This window comes from Odocoileus virginianus, chromosome 12 (assembly GCF_023699985.2).
Source record: "Odocoileus virginianus isolate 20LAN1187 ecotype Illinois chromosome 12, Ovbor_1.2, whole genome shotgun sequence".
NCBI lineage: Eukaryota > Metazoa > Chordata > Mammalia > Artiodactyla > Cervidae > Odocoileus > Odocoileus virginianus.
Genome location: NC_069685.1, coordinates 49,419,132 through 49,441,483, shown reverse-complemented (window position 1 = coordinate 49,441,483; position 22,352 = coordinate 49,419,132). Strand labels below are relative to the sequence as shown.

General features: G+C 37.2%; 2 protein-coding genes across 9 annotated transcripts in view; one reads left to right on the top strand and one right to left on the bottom strand.

Annotated features, from left to right (window-relative positions):
* Positions 1–4,692: 4,692 nt before the first annotated feature.
* On the bottom strand, positions 4,693–19,656 carry RSRC2 (arginine and serine rich coiled-coil 2). 5 transcript variants are annotated; one of them, XM_070475165.1, is made up of 10 exons: positions 19,497–19,656; positions 15,591–15,747; positions 14,458–14,501; positions 11,844–12,056; positions 11,173–11,376; positions 10,016–10,138; positions 7,610–7,689; positions 6,868–7,100; positions 6,433–6,522; positions 4,693–5,360 (listed from the first exon to the last, which is right to left on the bottom strand). In XM_070475165.1, exons 2-10 carry the CDS (start codon positions 15,669–15,671, stop codon positions 5,181–5,183), a joined length of 1,248 nt encoding a protein of 415 aa, XP_070331266.1. In that variant the 5' UTR covers positions 15,672–15,747; positions 19,497–19,656; the 3' UTR covers positions 4,693–5,180. The 5 variants fall into 5 exon arrangements, with proteins under 5 accessions (XP_070331266.1, XP_070331267.1, XP_020745453.2 ...); XM_070475166.1 differs by having other exon boundaries at positions 6,868–7,097; XM_020889794.2 differs by having other exon boundaries at positions 6,868–7,097; positions 11,844–12,034.
* A 121-nt stretch (positions 19,657–19,777) lies between these two features.
* Positions 19,778–22,352, top strand: part of KNTC1 (kinetochore associated 1) — a 71,910-nt gene continuing 69,335 nt past the window's right edge. For 2 of the 4 annotated variants that reach the window (XM_070475163.1, XM_070475160.1), the window contains exons 1-2: positions 19,780–19,960; positions 22,118–22,296. In XM_070475163.1, the coding sequence (XP_070331264.1) occupies positions 22,168–22,296 (129 nt within the window). In that variant the 5' untranslated portion in view covers positions 19,780–19,960; positions 22,118–22,167. Of the gene's footprint in view, positions 19,961–22,117; positions 22,297–22,352 lie in introns of all 4 variants that reach the window. The other 2 variants (XM_070475164.1, XM_070475161.1) reach the window with 2 other exon arrangements.

Genomic DNA, 22,352 nt, shown 5'->3' with positions numbered 1-22,352 from the left:
TAGTGTTCAACTCTGGGACCCTATGGACTGTATAGCCTGCCAGGCTCCTCTGTCGATGGAATTCTCTGGGCCAGAATACTGAAGTGGGTAGCATTCCCTTCTCCAGGGGATCTCCCAACCCAGGGATTGAACCCAGGTCTCTCGCATTTCGAGCCAAGCCTTTACCAACTGAGTCACAAGGGAAGCCCAAGAATACTAGAGTGGGTAGCCTGTCCTTCCTCCAGGGGAATTCTCTGGACCCAGGAATCGAACTGGGGTCTCCTGCATTGCAGGCGGATTCTTTACCAGCTGAGCTACCATGGAAGCCCAAGTTCAGTTCAGTTCAGTTCAGTTCAGTCGCTCAGTCGTTTCTGACTCTTTGCAACCCCATGGACTGCAGCACACCAGGCCTCCCTGTGCATCACCAGCTTCCGGAGTTTACTCAAACTCATGCTGATTGAGTCGGTGATGCCATCCAACCATCTCATCCTCTGTCGTCCCCTTCTCCTCCTGCCTTCAATCTTTCCCAGCATTAGGGTCTTTTCCAATGAGCCAGCTCTTCGCATCAGGTGGCCAAAGTATTGGAGTTTCAGCTTTAACAGCAGTCCTTACAATGAATAGTCAGGACTGATTCCCTTTAGGATGGACTGGTTGGACTTCTTGTTTACCAGGGGACTCTCAAGAGTCTTCTCCAACACCACAGTTCAAGAGCATTTATTCTTCAGGGCTCAGCTTTCTTTATAGTCCAACTCTCACATCCATACATAACTACTGAAAAAACCATAGCCTTGACTAAACGGAACTTTGTTGACAAAGTAATGTCTCTGGTTTTTAATATGCTGTCTAGGTTGGTCATAACTTTTCTTCCAAGGAGCAAGCATCTTTAATTTCATGGCTGCAGTCACCATCTGCAGTGATTTTGGAGCCCCAAAAATAAAGTCTGTCACTGTTTCCACTGTTTCCCCATCTATTTGGCATGAAGTGATGGGACCAGATGCCATGATCTTCATTTTCTGAATGTTGAGTTTTAAGCCAACTTTTTCACTCTCCTCTTTCAATCTTATCAAAAGGCTTTTTAGTTCTTCACTTTCTGCCATAAGGGTGGTGTCATCTGCATATCTGAGGTTATTGATATTTCTCCTGGTCAATCTTGATTCCAGCTTGTGCTTCATCCAGCCTAGCATTTCACATGATGTACTCTGCATAGAAGTTAAATAAGTAGGGTGACAATATACAGCCTTGACCTACTCCTTTCCCTGTTTGGAACCAGTCTGTTCCATGTCCAGTTCTAACTGTTGCTTCCTGACCTGCATTCAGATTTCTCAAGAGGCAGGTCAGGTGGTCTGGTATTCCCATCTCTTGAAGAATTTTCCACAGTTTGTGGTGATCCACACTGTCAAAGGCTTTGGCGTAGTCAATAAAACAGAAATAGATGTTTTTCTGGAACTCTCTTGCTTTTTCGATGATACAGTGGTTGTTGGCAATTTGATCTGTTCCTCTGGTTCCTTTTCGGAAGCCCAAAAGAAACAAAAAAAATAAACGTAAACGTTTCTGATCTTGGGTCAAAATGGATATTGATGGGAATTCATCTTATTAAAAGATAAATATGCATAAAAAACACAGGAAATTATTGATATATAACAAATTTGAAATTTCGGTGGGAGTCTGAATTGAGGAGTTGAGTTTTGAGCTGAATTATGAAATGTTAAAGAGAGCAAAGTTGGTGGTGAGCATGGGGGATGGTATTAAGAGTCTTAGACTGGGACTTCCCTGGTGGTACAGTGGAAAAGAATCTGCCTGCCAGTGTAGGGGACACAGGTTTGAGCCCTGGTCTAGAAAGGTTTCATATGCCTCAGAGCAACTGAGTCCGTGTGCCCCAACTACTGAGCTGGCTCTGGAGTCCTTAAGCCACAACTACTGAAGCCTGCTCACCCTAGAGCTTGTCTCCACAATGAGAAGCCGCCACGAGAAACCCGTGCACCGCAATTGAGAGTAGCCCCCACTCTGCAACTAGAGAAGCTTGCACAGCAATGAAGGCACAGTGCAACCAAAAATAAATAGATAAATGAAGAAGTGGAGTCTTAGGCAGAGTGGAACAAAATGTGGCTGGAACATTAGGCAAGTGCTCACAGATCACACTAGGGATATTCTTTCCAGTCCTAGAATTGGGAAGTCATTTCAACATTTTAAACAAGTGGTGTGTCCATGACCCACCAATTTTCACTGTGATAAGATGATCCTGATCCCATGTTTGGAAAAGGATAGGCATGGAGCTGAGTAACATTCTGATTGTAGCAGACAGATCACTATTTTGTAATGAAATCAACAAATGTTCACTTGGATTAGGGTAGTGTCAACAGTAACGTAGAGTTGATATTCAAATAGAGGATATTTAAGCGGCTTCCCTGGTGGCTCAGTGGTAAAGAATCTGCCTGCAATGCCAGGAGACCGGGTTCAATCCCTGGGTCAGGAAGATCCCCTGGAAGAGGGCATGGCAACCCATTCTGGTACTCTTGCCTAGAGAATCCCATGGCCAGAGAAGACTGGCAGACTGCAGTCCTTAGGGTCACAGAGGCTGAAATGACTAAGCAGCAGCAGCAGAGGATATTTATAAGATAAAGTAACAGAGATAATTGAAGGGTTGTAAATGGGGAATGAGAGAAGAATGAATTATTTGCCCAGATTCTGACTTAACTGGCTGAACGATTGCTTGAGAAAAACTGATGTTGACTATGTTTGGGAGTAAAGGGCGAGTTCCATTTTCACTGCGTGGTAACTTGAGGCAATTTTATCCTTAGAGATAAGTATGAGTGGAAGAAATTCTTGAAGCACTGGTGTATTAGTATATTGAAGGTGGAAATTTAGGCCCCAGGGAAGAGGTATGTATTAGTCAGGTATTTGGGACTAAACTCCAGAAAGAGGTCTGAACTAAAGATTAGCATTTGACTGGATCAAATTTTTATGCAAAGTCAATACAAGGATAGGAGAATGAGACTGCATAATGTAGAATGGGAAGTCTGGGACTGAGTCCTAGAGGGCTGGGATTGAGAAGGATGTGACAACTGCAGAAATTGATGAATGGCCAATGGGAGAACTTGGAGAGGGCTCCAGATTAAGTGCTTACTCTTAAAACCATCTTTTGGAAAAAAAAAAAAAATCTTTTGGCCTATGAAATGTAACCTGAAATGATAAATCACACAATTTGTTTCTACCTCTACCAACCTACTACTTAAAATGGAATTTACATTAAAAAAAAAAACAACCTGGGAATATTTACATTATTTCTAATTTAAATCACAATAATCACCCAAATTGGAACCCTCATCTTTAAATTTACTTACTCTCCAAGTCAACTGCCTTTACATAGTTTATTAGACCTTGCCTCAAATAGTGTGGTCTTATCTTCCTGCCTGCCTAGCTACCATGTCTTTACAGAACCTATTGGACAACTTACGTTCCTGTTGCATACAAAAGTAAAGCCAACATCCATCAGAAAATACCAGGCTTTGGAAAAGAAAGCACAGTAGTAGCCAGGAAAAGGGGGAAACAAAGTTTAAGCACATAAAAACTACATTGCAGGCAGGCTCTTTACCATTTAGGCTACAAGGGAAGCCCAAAGATGGGTTCTTCAACTCTAGACCACCAGGGAAGCCCCTCTTCTTTAAATGTGGCTAGGCCCAACTGGGTTAAAATACAAAATATCCACTGGATTTCAAAAATAAACATGAAAATAACAAATTGAAACCTCAATTAAAAGTACGTGTTACCTATTCAATTATTTAGACATTAAATGAATCAAAATCAGTTCCCTGTTTAAAACTGGCTACAAAAATTCTTAAGAGTGGACTGTTATTCATAATTTGTCTAGCACCTAAAATACCACAGAAAAATACAGGAAGTTTAATGTGCATTCTCCATAACCACATTGCATTACAAGCCCTCAGACATTAACAAAACTGATTTCAGAAGGTACAGCTCAACAGCAAAATGTGAATTTGGGATGACTTCCAAAATGAAAATCCATGGTGCTATTTTCTCAGAAACTTAACTTTGTCACTGAGGCATCTCTCCCTAAAATTACTGTGCTCTGGGAAAACTAAACATTTATCAGAACACATTAAGTAGTCTTCCCTCGTTCTACTGTGCTGCTACATTGTGGAGAGGTTTTTCAAAGGACTTTTCCAGGGAAAGCTAAAAATTATGAATTTGTTTTAATAGAAGTAAATGAAGTACAAGTTCTGTAGTCCCCTCCTTCCACAAATCTATGCCCTAAATTTATTCAATTTAGTGACAAAGTGGTTTTCTCTTTTAGCACTTTAGTCTATGCTAGAGAAGAATTCTAAATGGATAATGAGGAAAGGGCATACAAAGAACTTGTTATAAGGCACTTTATTAAAATAAAAGTGCTTACATCCCTTTAATGTATTAATCTATTTCCTGAATAACATATGGAATATTTAACAAATACTGTACACCAATTCTGTCCCTTTTAATAGTAGGAAAACAGTATTTTAGTAAGTTTTTTCACTGCTCCCAACTTCCTTTTACATTTTTGTTCACCATGGTATTGCCTATAGCATAGTTGTTCTCAAAAAAAAAAAAAAAAAAGAAAGAAAGAAAAAAAGAAAGGAATTTCCAGCCAGTGTCTTCTAACAGAAATTGCAAAATGCCATAGAAACCACAAAACAAATTCAAATAAGAATTCCAGGTAACTTAAATTAACACCAGTCTTGAGAAAACCAATTTTATTATCATTACCACCCAGCTTATTTGTGCTGGATTATGTACCAAATGGCCAGATCTTCTAAAGAACATCTACATAACATTTCTTTCATGTTTCAAGAGATGAAAATAACTGTACAAGGTTAAGTACAAAAAGTACACAAGACAGCGGACACCAAAAATTCATGTATGAGATATTTATCCCACCTGCAGTTTTTATATATTTGAAAAGTAGAATTCATGAACTAAAAAATATTGTCCTTCTATAGTCCTGTCAAGTTTAATGGAAGTGGGTTTAACCTGATTACAACACTAACACCAGTATCACTGATCTGATATTTACAAAAAAATCATATTTTTCAATAAATTAAAGTCAATGCAACACCCATGCAAGCTAGAATGCTAGCTGTTCGGTGAACAAGGACCTGACATCAGAACCAGAAGTCTATAAAAGTCCCAAATATAAAGTGTGATCTTCTTCAAACTGCATCCATTCCTCGCATTGATGATGTGAAACCCAAACCCATTCCTCTCTGTGTGTGGGTTTGTGATCTTGCCATTTCATACTGAGCATCTAGATTTCTAAACACTTCTTCCTGCTGTTTCAGTGTCTTGTAACTTTCTTCATCAACAGAGCTACATCCAGCTTCATCTTCACTCTAAACAACAGATTCAAAAATATACTATTAAGATGAATTCACCTAGACTAGAAAGTACTTCTCTCACTTCAAAGTCCTGGTAGATCATATTTTTGCAGTATATATTTGACTTCACTTAGCTTCAATTCGTCATTCAAGGCAATGTTCATTCTTGGTACTGGGATAGAAGATGTTAACAAATATCAACTTCATTCAGTGGGAATGAGAAAGAACATGTAGAACATGCCAAACTATGTGAATAAATGTCTAGAAGAGAAGTTAAGTAGAAAATGGGGATAAAGTTTAAGTCAAATATTTTTTCAATGAAAAACCAACTCCCTTAGTAATGACCAATATTTGAACATTTGTGGACATTATCAGGTTACTGTACAAAACCTAATACTGTATTTGTCTATATATACATTATTCAACAAAAAAACACAACCTTCTACATCTCCTTTAAAGGAGACGGTCCACTGGTTGGGAAGCTGCCTTCCAACAGTGGACGCAGGTTCCATTCCTTGTCAGGAAACTAAGATCCCACATGCCATGGGCAATTAAGTCCATAAAAAAGACCCTGCATGTCACAACTAAGACATGATGCAGCCAAAAATAATATTAAAAAAAAAAAAAAATCTTTCTTGAAAAAAATAAAGGAGGTCTGATGACAGTTAGACCTTAACACACACTCTATCAACAAATATTTAATCAAATTTAACAATCTCTATTGTCAGTTAGTGATAATGTATTGGTCTAGTGCATTTTAATTTATGTTCTCTCTACTCTCAAAATTAACCTAGAAAACATAAATGAGAACACACTAGATGTAGAGCAAAGGGAACTATGCTTAATGCTATGCGGCAGTCTAGTGGGAAGGGAAGAATGAACACATGTGCATGTATGGCTGAGTTCCTTTGCTGCTCATCTGAAACTATCACAACATTCAACCATACTACAATATAAAATAAAGTTTTAAAAAAAAAAAAGTACTAGAAAGTATCCAGAGATGGCATATCACTAAAATAACATTTGAGAACCAATGTTACCCTAAAGATATAAATTAACATGAGTTTTAATACAGTGTGTAACTCACCTTAATACCCATTAATTTCCTAAATTTGACGTTTTGGTCCTTGTTTCCAAAATTCAATTTCTCCCATATTTCAGCAGACTGGGATTTGTCCTGTTAAGAAACAATGAACTTTTAGGGTATGTAAAATTTAAATATCTTTTATTAGGATACTAAAATTTTCCATAATACTGCCTAAGTAAAAAAAACCATTTATGACATTCTATCAGTGGAGTTGGTAATTGTCTTAATATGAAAACATATAAACTAAGGAACTCTTCCCCTTTAATAAATGTATGGGCACACTGGTTTTCTCTGAAAGTCTGACTTAAATCATGCATTTTTTCCCAGCATTAATAACTGTAGCAAGAAAGAGAAACCCAAACTAAATTATTCCAATCCAAATGAATTTTTCTAACTTAGAAATCAACAACAAAAGAGTGGAATAAGAAAACTTACTCCTTCTTTCTTGCCTTGCCATAGCATTTTCCTTTTTTTCTCTTGTTCAGCAAATTTCATTGGATTCACAGCTGCTGGGTTGTAATAGCTAGGTACAGCTATTCCGGTCTCTGCCAAAGCTTTTGCCTGCAAGGCTGCCATCTGAGCTGCCATAGCTATCTGAGGAGTTACTTGTGTTCCTGACGCCAAGAGGGCAGCAACATTGAGAACAGAACCTCCAGTAGCGGCAGCTGCTGATGAGGAAGTAAGTATGGATTTTAATGAAAACAAGCATCTTAATTTACAGTAACATATTATTTATAAGCAAGAGCTACTAAGCTGCAAAAAGGCAGAATATTTTCACCAAATAAATAACATGGTCAGGACTTCCTGGTATTACAGAGAATAGAAACCTGCCTGCTAATGCAGGGGAAATGGGTTCAATTTCTGGTCTAAGGAGATTCCACATGCCATGGAGCAACTAAAGCTCATGTACCACAACTAGTGAGCCTGTGTGCTGCAACTAATAAAGACTGTGCACCTGGAGCATGAACTCTGTAACCAGAGAAGCCACCACAATAGGAAGCCTGAGCACCGCAACTAGAGAAAGCCTGTGTGCAGCAATGAAGACCCAGAGCAACCAAAAATGATTAAAAAAAAAAAAACAACACACACACACACACACACACACAACAAAAATAACATGTTCACACATCAATAATGATTTTTAAAATGCCATACATCCATAATAAAGAAAAGTTACCTGCAGCTATTTCCTGTTGTTTTTGTTTTTCAACCATTTCCTTTTCTCTCTGTTCTTGTAATTTCTTTGCCCTTTCCAACCTGTCAAAGACAATTTAATAAAAAATAACAACATAAAGTCAACATTTATCTCTATATGTATACATGTGTAGGCACAAAACACTACACAGAATTTTAAATAAATTTAGTATTTTCCCCAAACTGAAGATGGCATCAGTCACAATCCAATGGTATTTCATACTGGTTTTAAACATTTTTAAATTCACTGAATAGCCAACAACTCTAATTACTTTTATATGCAGTTCCCGGAGAATGGTTAAAATGGTTAAGAGATAAAAATCATTCAGTCTTCATCAGTGCTGGTTACAGGAGAAGGATAAAATTAAACCTTGTAAATGTGAGACACTGAAAAAATATACCTGAGTAAATTTTAGGGTATGTTCAATAATTTATAGAATTACCTAAAAGCTTCTTAAGTGAGGCTGATTGGGAGTAAGGCCAATCAAAACATGCAGATGATATTTATATTTAAACAGACTTTACTGGTCTCTAAATTACTGGAAATTAAAAAGCCAAAAATTTCTAAAAGGGCAAGCAGACCCTACCTATAATCTAATAAAGCAGGGGAAAAACTATTAGAAAATTATTTTTAGGAGATGAAGAAATCAGTAAAGGAATTGGAAACATGAAACACAAACTCATCACCAAACAAAATAAAAACAAATTCTGGTTCACACTAAATTTACTAATGAATACACATACTAAACAAAATGTGCTGTCAAGTCAGTGCCTGCTATATCACAAATCTTAAGTAATGTTATCTTCATAATGAGTTCCTGAAAGAGAAATCCCTTTTCTTCTCTGAAGACTCCTTGATTTACCAATCGTAAGTTAAACACTGCCCCCTCCCTCCTTTTAACATGGTACAAAGAGGCAAGGATTGGGGAAAAGTTTTTTGAGGGGGGGAGCAGCGGGCACTATGGGTAAAATACAGTGGTAGAAAACTGGCATTCCCTTTAACAATTGCTGAAATTTACATAAAAGGAATATAGTAATCTTGCACACATAAAAGAAAGGCATGTAGTAAAGCCTTGAACTTGTCCTTGGAAACAAAAGTTTCTGATTAGAATTAATGTTAAAATGTCGATTTATAAATACTTAAAAATATTTCAAACGTAGTTTTAAAATTGTTATTTAAAAACAAAAAAGGAACCAAAAAAGGTCTACATACTGTAGTTTAACAACAAACGACCATCCTTCGGATTTCAAGGTAGCCAAAGAATAATTTGGTATTCTGAAATTTGTACTGTCATCTGAAAATCACTCAGGAGACTAAGTCAGTTTTAGAGGCTATTCACAGACTCAACTTTAATAAAATAAAAAAATAAAACACAAAAAAATTCATGATCAAAGTTACTGGACTATTCTTCATAAATTAGTTCAGATATTGTGGAAAATTATTTCCTAACTCCGTTGATTTTAGTTTCAGGAAGAAAGTGATTGACAACTTTTTGTTTGCATATTTTAAACGGCCATTGCAGGTTTGGAATCAACACCATTCACGAAGGTGAATGGAATGAGGAAGGGGTGAGCTCACACCTTTGCTGCTGCTGTTCAGCTGGAGTTTCTGCCAGGCTGGGTTCGCAGGGCAGCAGCCCATCAGGTTACATTGAGATAACTGTATTTTTGTAATGGAAAAAAAAAATACAAACTCAATTTCATAGAGAAAAAAAATCAAAATCAAAAGATTTTAGTTTTCAGAATATGGGAAAACCTGCAAACAAGGGCTTGTATTTTACTTCTTGCCTCTATTAGGTAGTTCAGTCAATGGTTTTGCAGATTTAGTTAGATAGCCCTGTTGTTGTGTGGTCCCACAGTAACCCATCTTTGAAACATCAGAAAATTTAATACAGTGATCTATGATATTAGCAGTAAAAATTTTAAGATCAAATAAACTGGTTTATTAGTTGCCACTTTCAAAATAAGAAAATTATTGACAATTCTATTTATTGTTTCAGAGACTGTTTTCTTAGAGATGTTTTCTTAGGAACAAAGAAAGTAATGACAAAGCAGTTTTAGAGACAAAATGAAGAGAGTTCTTAGATCAGATTTAGGATTTTTAAAAACGTTTCCAATTGCAAACTGAAAATATTTATAAGTCTAGATTGGAGAAAAATGAATTAATCATGGAAGAGAAAAAGAGGAACTGCTGCAGAAGTACCGTTTCCAGAATTAACAAACCACTTACAGAGCTCTGTATCACAAAGGTGCCACAAGTAGTCATGGCTATCTTTAGTTGTTCGAATTCTTCTCTGACTGAAAGCATTCATTTGCCCTACACAATTGAGTATCCATTTCAAGATGAAAAGGAGGGGGAAAAAAAGGCATCAAACAAAAATATACACACCTCCGAGCTAAAGCTTCTTGTGCATCCATTGCTGTGTTTCTGCCTCTAAAGGGAGGTGGACTAGGAGTTCGGCTTAAACTTCTGCTAAATCTTCTTGGTTTTTCAATTCTCTTCTTCCTATCTCTTTAACAAGTCATATTTTACATGTCAGTATGGCCAAGTAATACTTCACTGAGTCAAAATCATGGTTACATAGTGATTAAAGACTAGTTTTCCATAATTTCACGTAAGCACTCCTTTTTCAGATGACGTTTAGGTTGTTTCCAATTTCTTGCTATTATGCCCAATGTTGCAAAAGTTAAAAGACATGTAGGTTAGTAATTTTACGCTTGTGTAGGTCAACATGTGTGCTTCCCTGGCGGCACCGCAGTCAAGAATCGGCCTGCCAATGTCTGAGACACAGGTTTGAGCCCTGCGTCAGGAAGATCCCCTGGAGAAGGAAACGGCAACCCACTCCAGTACTCTTGCCTGCCAAAATCCCATGGACAGAAGATCTTGGCAGGCTATAGTCCATGGGGTAGCAAAACAGTGGGACACAACTTAGCCACTAAACAAGGTCAGTATGTAGAATAAATTTCTAGTAGTGGCATCAATAGGTTAACTGATCATAAAAATGACAAACCCAAATTTTTATAATAAGTTTAAGTGCACTTATACCCATATTTCAGCCTTTTATAGGCTGTTTGACTTAAGGAGCAATAAATCAGTAAAGAAGCTTTCCCACTAATTTTATACCAGCACCTGTGAATATAGATATAATACACTATTAGTTCATGGGATCGAAAAGAGTCAAATACAACTGAGTGGCTGAATTGAACACTATTAATAATTGCTTTGTAGAGAATAAACCTATTGTTTGAATATTTATAATGAAATGATCTTTATTGAACATCCAGTTTCAACAAATTAAAGCCTCCTTCCAATCAAGACAAGTTTGAACTAATAAGCTCATCTTCTGAATATCTGAGAAAAGAAAACAGTATGGTGGATTGAGTCCATGTAGTGAGTTTGCCTTCAGATACATCTGGGACCAGTCCTAGCTTTACCATTTAAGAACAGTATGATACTGAACTTCTTGGGCAAACTACTTAACCTCTCTAAGCCTGACCTATCAGACCCTGTTCGGATCTGAGTTATTCAAGATAATGAGCACCTACCGACTTCTACTCCGTGTCCTACTCCTGCTTCTACTCCTATGCCTGTGTCTTGATCTTGAGCGGGAACGAGATCGGATCCGACGCTTTCTTTCCCTGCTTCTGGACCGTGATTTCTTCCTCTCCCTGCTTCTGGATCTCGACTTCTTCCTGTCCCTACTCCTGGACCTTGACTTCTTCCGCTCTCTGCTTCTACTACGATGACGCCTGAAATTAAAGCACACAAAATTTCAGTTATTTAAGAGTTCTGTGTTCAATTATAGACATTATGAATTATCTGCAGCATATGCAGCCAATACTCTTGTGTTGTATAACTGAAGTTTTTTAATGAAAGGAATTACACAAAAAACAGACCTTTGTTCTTATTTGATGATGCTTCCTAGAGAATAACGTGATAATGTAAAAAATGGAATGTTTCCTACCCCAATTTAAAATTTAGTTTAGTAGTTAGCAGCAAACAAATCCTACACCAGCAATGTAAGAGGACTGTTATATGGGCAAACTATATAGTTTTCAGCAATATTTTTTTTTTTCACTGTAAAAGACAGACAAATCAAAGAGTTAAAAATTCCAAATTTTCTAACCAATTTTTTGTTGTGTTGCTCTGTTAATGCAGACTTTTTCTGTAATTCAGAAATTTTGTAGAAGGCATTAACTTAGGAAAAACTACTTACCTTTCACGAGACCTAGACCTTGAGTGACTTCTGCCTCTTGATGATTTTCTTTCTTTGCGTTTGTGTCTGTCCTCACCATTTTCAGATGAATTTAGCCGCTCTCTTCCTTTATCAGAAGAATGTTCTTTGTCATTATGTTCCTCAGACTTGTGTTTCTTAGATGACTTATCTTTGGATTCATGTCTTCTTGCCTGTTTTAAGAAGAAGTTGGTTCTTTCAGGAAAATAGTGCAACAAAGAGAGTTAGTATGGGTATCAGAAGCAAAAATGTTGTGATGCAACATTAGTAACCTTAGGAGTGTGTGGCAAATTTTTAAAAAAGATCTAGTTTCACATCACCCAAATGTTGTAAATATATACTACTAATTTTACCTTTTCCTTATACACCCCCCAAATGCAGTTTCTACCCCAAAATATTTTCAGTATCACATTTAAAACAATGACTTTCAATGTTAAAATAATATAAACCATTATTTCAGAAAAACAGAAATCCCTGTTGTTTCTTTTATCTAAAAGGGAAGTACACATGTATCAAAATTTTTTCAAATTTCCAACAAACCTTTTAGAGAAACAGACCATATATATATATACACACAACACAACTTCTAAATCCAGAGTACATAAGTTAACAATAATGAAGATAAGGACACAGAAATGCAGCAGAAAATGCATTTCCAATTAGGTAATTAAGTTAAATTAATCTAAGTATTAATATTTTCTGCAATTTCAAATTACTTTACGCAGAGTTAAGTGTCCTTTTTATATAGCTATACTGCCACATCCTTTCTTAAAGACGGCTCTTGATTTTTCTCCCAATGTCTACACTGTGAAGCAATCACTTTTCATCTTGCAATATCCCAACAGGCTTGGAGTTCTATTACATTTCATGTACCTAGGGTAGAAAATGGCAACCATATCTTTTAATTTTTATGAAATCAAACTAGGTATAACACAATCAATCCCTATACCATTATATAATACAGACTTCCCCCATATTCTGAAGAATTGTAAAAACTGAGGCTTTTGCTTTCACAACATATGCATTCAGAGACTGAGCTAACTCAATTGTATGATCAAGTCTCCATCCTACACTCACTGAATTACAAAGTGTTAAATGTTAGATTTCCCCACATTAGGATTTGTCAGATCCATCCTATAGCTAAAGCTTACAATCCTGGACATTTCAGAATCACAATTTTAAAGCTAGAAGGAAACTCAGATTCTCTAATTCCCATTACATACGACTAAGACCTGAAGTCACAAAGCTACGTATTAGGAGAGTTGAAACCAGACCCCATATTTGATGCCCAGACTACAAGAGGACAGTTAGCTCATAGTTTCCAAACTAGACCTTAGCATAGTTCCTCCAAGATTAACTTTTCTTAAAAACAAAAAACTTGGTCAAACATTTTGGAACATGCATGATGATACATCTGAAAAGGGTGATAGCATAAAATTCACTATTTTGCAGAAAAATAAAGAGACCTGGAGACACAGCTAAAGTTTAGTTTCAATGCCAGTTCTCTGTATGAGCTTATAAAACACTATTTTCTTGATTTTGCCATATGGCAGCAAAGTGGAAAAGCTTTAAGTGGCTAAGCTTGCAAAAGTTTTAGAGTTTATTTTAAACCAGTTTTCCAAACATAACATTACTATTATTTTTAAAAAGAAAAAAACCATTTAAAACCCTTAACTGATTTAAGATATACTTAAGGGAAATAGGAGTTTGAATGACTAATAGTTACCTTATCATGAAGTAGGCTTATTATTTTGCTATCTGAGTCTGCAGCGTCTTCAGTTCAGTCTCTTCGCGCATTAGCACGCTGAGTATGATTTATTATAGAAATGTTATCATGTGAGCTAAACAAAATAGTCATTTTCACAAAAACTCTCCTAAATTAAAAATTTAACAGAGCTTCCATTAGGGGAAGAGGTGAAGTCCCTGCCCACGTTTGTTTAAGGAGTCCCTTGCCCAGCCCCCATGAGACTCGCCTCCCTTTTGGCTTCTACTTCCGCTCTTCCTTTGTTGGCTCATTCCTTGTCTTCTCAGGTGGGCAAGTTAACTCTTCTGCAATACAGCTGCTGTCTTAATCCTCAAGTTTTGCTGTCACTGCCACCTTTCCAGCTGTCCCTCACTGAAGCTTTTATTTCAAAATTCAGTATTATTAGGGAACTAGTTTACTAATGAAAAGGACTCTTGTTACCTTCCACAAAGAAAAAGTAGCCCATAGATATTTAGAGCACTGCTACTTAAGAATGATTGCTATTTTAAAATCCTGAGCAGTCATAAGGCATAAGGAGACTCGGGACCTCAGATTAATGGAAGCTCTGTGCAACAGGCCTAAAAAACCAATTATATTCTTCATATGAAATTTTTATGGTGAATATTTTCACAACATAACATATTAATAGTTTCTGAATGAACTTTTCATATAAACAACTATCTTCTTGAAAAAATGATGAATCCAAATCATGCTTATTTTATAACTCAATTAAACCTTTTAAATTTCAAGTTTTGGTACTTACCTTGACAATATCATATATTCACACAAACATTTCTACCAAATACTTTACAAGTATTTTAAAGTGCCTATTCACTACAAAGTGTTAATTACCTCTTTGCTTCTGCTCCGGCTCCTGTGTTTTCTTCCTTCATTATCTGTGAACACACAAAAAGTCACTATAAACAAACATATAAAGACACCTCAAACATAAATTCCAAAACTCACACAAAGAGCGTTTCTGTCCACTTGCCTAACTCAAGAATTTATTAAATATTTACTAGTCAAGTAAAGCCTCTGAAGTCTATTTTTTATGACAGGGGTGGGATTATCCTACATCATATATTTGAAACAAATCAAGCAATCTGAGTAAACCAGAATATAATCAAGTAAGTAAGCAAAATAAGTTCCACAAAAAGTCCATGTTCTATGACACACGACCAAACAAACTTTTAGGTGGCCACAGATTCTTAGTATTTTACAAAACATTCTGTCCAGTCCATCTTGTTTCCTATTACGCAGCAAACTTATAAAGAAGTCAAAAGGATGCTACAGTTCAGAAAAATTCCTTTAAAAAGTAGTGATGATACTGCAGTTTCTAATATATAGATAAAAATCACACTTAAACCATTTTGTAGATGATTATCTGTGGGTACAAAAGATAAATAACTAGACCTTGGGTATTAAAACTTTCATTAAACTCATTTCTACTCTACTTCTCATTTAAGTACCTCATTAAGTATTCACTCATTAGCAATACAGGATGCTTTCTATGCCACATCACTCTCGTTTTTTTTTTTTTAAAGTTAACAAAGAGCATTTCAAAACACAACTCTTGCTTTCAGAAATATTCTAACATTAAGTTAAAAAAGAAAATCAAGGTTAAAAGTGTTCTTGTAACTTGTGTCAAAGATGCTAAATAAATTCAGAATACACAACTGCCCAGACTACATCTTTCAAAATATTGTTTTGCCTGTGTTAAAAGGACAAAACTTAAACCTCTAGGGCCATTATTTCTGTGACACAAGTTTAAGCATAGTTTGACAAATTATGAAACTTCTGTATGCATTAGGACATTTGTAGTTCTCATAACTGAAAAATTCTCTACCAAATTACCAATGCACTTTTCACTATTCATTTCTCAATTCGAACAACACATATTAACAGTATCAGTAAACTAAAATCTTTTACATTTTCACATGGATTATACAAATGCTGGTAGTGGTATCGTTTCTAGCAATTCTTACCTGACTTTCGTTTTCTTTCTCTTGACCTTGACCGTGATCTTGAATAATGATGTTTTGAGGCTCTAGGAGAAACAGATACATCAGACTGCTCTTTTTTCTTATCTGTATCTGGGGATGTTTTTTCTGGGGCTAGTCCATCTCGTTCTGCGTCACTAGCCTACAAGTTCAAAGAAAAATCTTCGTAAATTCTTAATTGCTTTTAAATGTTTTCAATTTCTTAAAAGAGAGGGGGAGGAAAGACACTTATCCTTGGGTTTTACACAACTGAAAAAAGAAAATCAAGTAACAGAACAGCTGATGTCCAAGTGGCTAAATATGTTTTGTACTTGGTAAGTCTGAGTAAACTGAAATGACTAACCCAATACCAAACAGACGTATGTAACTTGGTGAATTTTTTAAATCATTTTTACATCTTTCAAAACAATGAGGAAGGGGAAAAGAAGGGTCCAACTATTTCCAATTAATATTTAAGCAGAGAAAAGAGTCTATTTTAGATCTCTGAGTTCATTTAGTTGCCTTAACTACATGGGCATACCTTAAAAAGTCATTTTAAATGAGCTGTGAAAGGTTAGAAAGACTGAGGACTGTGAAATCTCAAAAAGCAGGATGCTTCTAGAATATTATACAAGAAAAAAAAAAAAACAGAAAATTAACTTACCTATCTGAGAACCCAATCTTAATTTCACTAAGCACCTTGGCACAGTGCTTCTCCAAGTCTGCCTCTCCTCACATATGCTCTGGGCTATGGAAACATTGTTTCTGCTTTAAAGCATTTTATAAGTTACACAATAAAAACTTTAAAAATTGAAAGGAACAGTCAAGTGTACACTGTCTCTGAAAGGCCTGATTTACCTGAGAGAGTAGGGTCCTTCATTTACCTATCAGCTCTGTTTTCCCGTTTACAAAAGGGAACTTTTTTTTTTTAAAAAAAGGAAACTTCCTGTGCCTAGATCATGACATAGTCCTCAGCACAGAAATCAACCAATAAATGAAGAAACGAATTCCAGTTACTAGTTTTCCATTAAAAAAATGTATTTCTGTAAGAAATTAAGTAAGTCACAGGAGAAACTAGAACCTTAATGTTCTCAAGTCAGATACTGATAAAAGGCAGGGAAAACAGTTTCAGTATATGTGGAAGGTGGTGACCCATCTGCCCAGAGAAGGAATAGGAAAGAGTCAATACGCTAATATGCCTGAGAAGCTAATTATTTAGGGTATGAACTGCAAAGTATGGCCCCTAAGAATGACTTTTACATTTTTAAAAGGGCTGTTAAAACAAGCAAGCAAGAAATGTGACAAGAGACTGTATGTTGTATCTGATCCACAATGCCTAAAACATTTATCAACTTGCTCTTTACAGAAACAAATTTGGATTGGATAAATGGTGAATTACTATACATTTTTAGCAGAAGGAATAATCACATGATAATGAACTACTTCTCTTAGGAAAATTAGTCCAGAAAACAAACAGCAAGTAAACTAAATGGACAGTAATTTAACAAGTGAAGTTTGAGAGGCTGCATTATTTCACCAACTATTTTCTGAGGGTCAAAAATGCACCCAACTCACTCAATGCCAGACACTTCGGGAATAAACTAATAAATTTAAAGGGAGGGATTTACAGACTGGGTTAGGATGAAAGACATATTATGTTTTAAGCGTCTAACAATATTATCAAAAAACAAGAAACAAGTGGAAGCATATAACTACTGGGGAGGCTCATTCGAGCATACTTGTTTCTTTATGTATGGGTCGTATCTGGAGTCAGAAAACTTTTGTGCAGAAAGGCTCTCATCCCTTAGAATCAGACTCAACTTTCAATCCACAGATGGGATTCAGCAATATTAGCTGACTCACCAAAGAAGGTACTCTATCTCCTGTCTACTATTAATATATGATACTCTTATCAAACAAAAGAGGATTCTGATAGTCACACCAACACTGGTTATTTTCTTTTCTTCTTGTCCTCATCACTATTCTTAAGGATTGTTTCTAACAGGTTTATGATGTGCGATGTGCTGGTCAAGTTACACTGAATATAAAATAAAGCAACAGAAAAACTTAAGGCACTGCTATCTCTTCTCTCAGTGCACACCACTTTTCTGTCCAACTGAGACAGCATACCTGAAACCACTGGCACATCTCACTCACTTCTACAGTTATCATGACTAGTTAAAAATCTTTCCATGGAAATGCCAGCATCTAGCCCAGGTCCTAAGTTTTCAGTCAATGGTTTATTTAACTACATGCTTAATATTAAGGAAGTCCAGCAATAGGGAAGCCAAATGTCCTTGACTTAAAGGAAGGCACTCTGTAACATGGAGTAATAACATATCAAACAGCCATTTTCATCTGTAAAATATATACAAGACGCCAACAAAAACCATCCCATCACTAAACAGATGAATAATAAGTGGCCACTTAGACCACCCTAAGCTTTTATGTCCTTTAGGATATTTTACAGTGGTTAAGATTTCAATTTAGTAAGTACCTGTATGTAAATCTCCATATGCTAACTGCAAAAATGCCCTTGACTCTAGCATTTGCTCTTTTAGAAAAACATCATGGTTTTTAAAAATTTACATCTTTAAAACCTCAATGACGCTCAAGACACAATATAGGACTCTTTTCCCAGTGCCAAGAGAAACACACTGGACTTAATACTAGGCTACATCTCCAGGGGATCGTGTCTTTCTATGGAACAAGGCACTGAAGAAACAAATGTTTTTTAAATATCTGAGCTCAGGTAAAACAATATTCTTCCAAGTCACTATTTCAACAAAACACTAAATCGATTCTTTGCACAAATACCAAATAGCCTGCTGACTGTTTGAAAGTGGTTCTAAACCAATTACCAAAAAATCCAGTTCTAAATCAAATCGACTAGGAAAGGGGCAACAGGGAGGGGCAGATTAACGATTTCTAAAGCCAGATACTCCAAAGATTAGGCTGAGTAAACTACCAGTTTTTCAATATGTTTAATAATCCTATTTATTTTCGAAAGCGAGAAAACTTTTTAATCAGTGGAAAAGGATACAAAATGTTTGCATTTTTCTTTTAACCGGGTAGAGCAAAACGAAATATTCCCACAATAATGCGATCCATCTGGATTGGGTATCTTATATCCAAAGTAGGCTTATTTTACATTAGAGGTTAATTGAAAAATTGCATTTTCATTTAAAATTAAACGGGCCAATGAAGGACTCAAATTTAAAATAACGCCAATGATAGTGCTTGATTATGTTTCTCAAAGACCTCAAAACGGAGCATCATCAGTCCGAATTCGCAGTTTCAAAGTCTCCTAATTAAAACGAATTTCTACTCCCTTCCAGAAACTCGTTCCCTAGCTGCTTACTAAGGAATAAACTAAGGTTTGCGCAGACGCAACACTAATTGAAAATTTGCGATTAGAATTGTCTCATTGAGCGCAGGCAAAATGATCGCTCCTAGACTGCCCTCTTTTCGCGTTCGATCCCTTACAGGCACCGCCTTTCTGACCCAATACTTTTTCAGAGACGACCCCTGATCCCTTTTCTCTTTTCCCCAGCCCTCTCCACTGCGAACATAAATGCCCAAGCCTCAACGAAAATTCAATATAACCCACTAACTAGTGAGTAAGCTAAACTGCAGTCAGTCCTGTGGGCCAAAAGGAACAAAAAACTGGGAAAGAGACAGGAAAGTTCTGGAAAAAAAAAAAAAGACACTCCCTGCTGCTCCCCACCCCCAACAACAGCGCCTTATTTCCCCCTCCCTACAGCAGCCAGCCATGATGGCGGGCGCAGAAGAAGGCCAAGGCGCCATTTTGTCCACACACAAGCGCGGACAACAGCCCTGGAAGCCGCTCATCCCTTCTTTGGAGAGTAACAGAAAAATATCCATGATTTTAAACTCAAATTTGGCACCCACCGCCATAGTCCAGAGTCTTGGCCGCAACGGCGGCGCTTCCACTTGCCGCTTCCCACAGTACTGGCCGCTTCAACGCTTCGCCACAGACTGAATAGCTCGCGCCAGAGACCCGGATGGCACAAAGGGGAAAAGGCCCGGCGCACAGCACAGCTTGCTGGGAGGAAAGGGGGTGGGGATAAGAGTTTCTGTAGCAACGCGGTTAGATGGTGATTGGTTGTTCTTTTGAAGGAGCGCGTAAGGCTGGGAGAGGGCGGGGCCAAGGACGTACCACAGAATGCTCAGCATGGATATCAGAACTGGTGGAATTTAGGGTGGGGCGACTTCCTATTTCGCTTCTAGAGCAGTCTTGGCCTCCCCTAGTCGCCGTAGAAGGGGTTGGGCTTGGTGTTCTCCCGCCAATTTAAACCTGTGGCAAAGACCCTAAAGACCTTAGGAGCGGTTGTGGGAGCCCGGATTCGGGGGAGGTAAATTTGAGTGTTCTTTAATTTCTTCAGTTGCAGGTGAGGAGGGGGAGCCACGCTACTGTAGGAGCTGGGGGGGCGGGGAGGGTGGCTTTAGGTCGAAACAGGAGAAACCTTAGCTCAGTTTGGGGTGTTTTCCCCTTGAGACGCCGGTGGGAGAGTGGTTGGAGTTGTTTCTTTCTGGTCCGTGTCTAGCTGAGAGCACTTAAGCAAGGAGGCCTATTTGAAACTTTCGTTTAATTCGTTTATGTGTTCACTTAGCACCCAGAGTAATCTCAAACTTAATCAGATCACGTCATTGGCCTACTTAGTATTTTTTCCACCCTAGCACTGAGGATGAAAGCCAGTCTTGTAATCAAGGATTCATTGGTTCCACCGGTTGGTTTAGCCCCCGCAGTTTCCCATTCTTCATATGGCCCCACAGCAGCCCCAAACTCATTCCACCCTCTTCATCTTTGATATTCGGCCTGCATCTTTGTCCCCCCTGAGCCTTGTATAGTTGCCTTGTCTTGTTATTTGGATCTCAGTTCAGTTGTCATCTCTTTCCCCTCCCAGATTTTTCTTAGGCGCCACCCCCAACCCCCCCCCCCCCCATTCACTTGAGCATTATTTGTAGTTGTGCATTTACTTATTTTTTCGTAGGGAAGCAGTATAACAGTTAATAACTGGCATGAATTTGAATCTTGTCTAGCGACATCGTTAACTCATTTTAGGTGACCGTGGCCATTTACTTAGTCCCTGACTCATGCTTCTCAGCTGTAAAATAGGCTGTTGTGCATATTAAATGAGTAATACATTCAAACTATCTTGCCTAGTCAATACCGCATTTATTTTTGTCTGTCTTTCCTATGGGATATGAATTTCATAATGACAAAGACCTTTTCTGTCCTCTTCACAGATGTATTCCCAGCTCCTAGAACAGTGCCTGACACATAGTAGGCATTCAGTAAACGTTTGTCAAATGAATGTGCCATACCTGGGAGGCTGATAATATTTCTCTGTTCTTACAGATGTGGGACTCTGAAACTCAATAAAAGTATTTACTTCAGCCTGTCTTAATCTCCTCCCAATTCCTGCCCAAACACAGCCACTAGAATTATTGTCTATTCTAACATGCCTTGTTTTCGGGCCCTTGCTTACACTCCTAGTAAGAGCTCTTCCAATATTTAAAAAGCACCTGTAACCTTAAATACTTGCTCAAATGTTACCTTCTTCCACCAATGCAGTAGTGGATTAGCTGCACTTAAAAGGGAGCGCTTGCCATGAAACCAAGCATTGATTCATGAACCTTTGAAACTGGTAGTGACGTTTCTGGCTATGTACAACTGTATTCCTATTTTATAGAAGAGAATTGAGGAACAGAAAGGTTAAATTACTTTCTTGACCACAACAGGTTAATTTAAAATAGCCCTAAGTCAAAAATAATTTCTTTCCTGTACTATTACCGTCAAAGATTTAAAAAAATATCTCTGAGCAGTTAGCAAAAGAACTGAAACTATTTGGTTATTTTCCCCTCCAGTATTGATTCAAGCATTGCTTTTCATTTTAGTATTCTATGCCCAGGAGACCCAGTGAAATGAGTTATTTAAGTCATTGCTGATGAAATAGTTAAGTGACTCCTAAGGTTACAGACACACTCTTTGGTCCAGTCAGAAGCCTGATCGTTTTTTTTCCACCTCTCCTTAACATTTTCATTTATGGTGTAACAGTCCTGGAAACATGAATGGACATGGTTTTTTAGGTTCGTCCAGAACCTTAACCAACCTAAGGTATCCCAGACGATACGCATTCAGAAATTTCACTGTTTTTTGCTATTCTGGTTAAAGTTTTTTTTTTTTTCCAAATGAAAGCTTGTTATAATTTCACCTAGGTATACAAAATACTAGAAACTCTAGGACACGTTGGTAAGATTGAAATTGTTTGCCTGTGACCCTAAACCAGTATGTTCTTCTCTAGTGATGGTCATAGTTCTAGTTCCATTTATCTTATTGATCCAAAGTGCCTAGTGACTGCAGAAATAACACAGAGAAGTCTCTGTTTATTGATGTGTATGTGTGTGTGTATATATATACATATATATATATATGTATTTAATAAAGCCTTTTTATTTCCCAAGGAGCTGGAGTCTATGCAACAATGTAATTTGGTCTGATTTTACAGTTGTCATAGGGAAGGCAGTGATTCCTGAACAGGAAAACAATCTCAGAAACATGTGGAATGATATTGAACTGCTAACAAATGATGATACAGGCAGTGGGTACCTAAGTGTTGGTTCAAGAAAAGAACACGGAACTGCTTTATATCAAGTAGATTTACTAGCAAAGATCTCCTCTGAAAAGGTAATGGTTATGTCGCTGTTTTCATTCACAAAATTTTTACTGTGTTTAGTAAGACT

Excerpts from the sequence above, each read along its gene's own strand:
- RSRC2 (XM_020889793.2), bottom strand. Across the intron at positions 7,101-7,609 it reads ACAACAGGAAATAGCTGCAG|CAGCTGCCGCTACTGGAGGT; the intron begins GTAACTTTTCTT and ends CTTCCTCATCAG. Across the intron at positions 6,523-6,867 it reads GGCAAGGCAAGAAAGAAGGA|GACAAATCCCAGTCTGCTGA; the intron begins GTAAGTTTTCTT and ends GTTTCTTAACAG.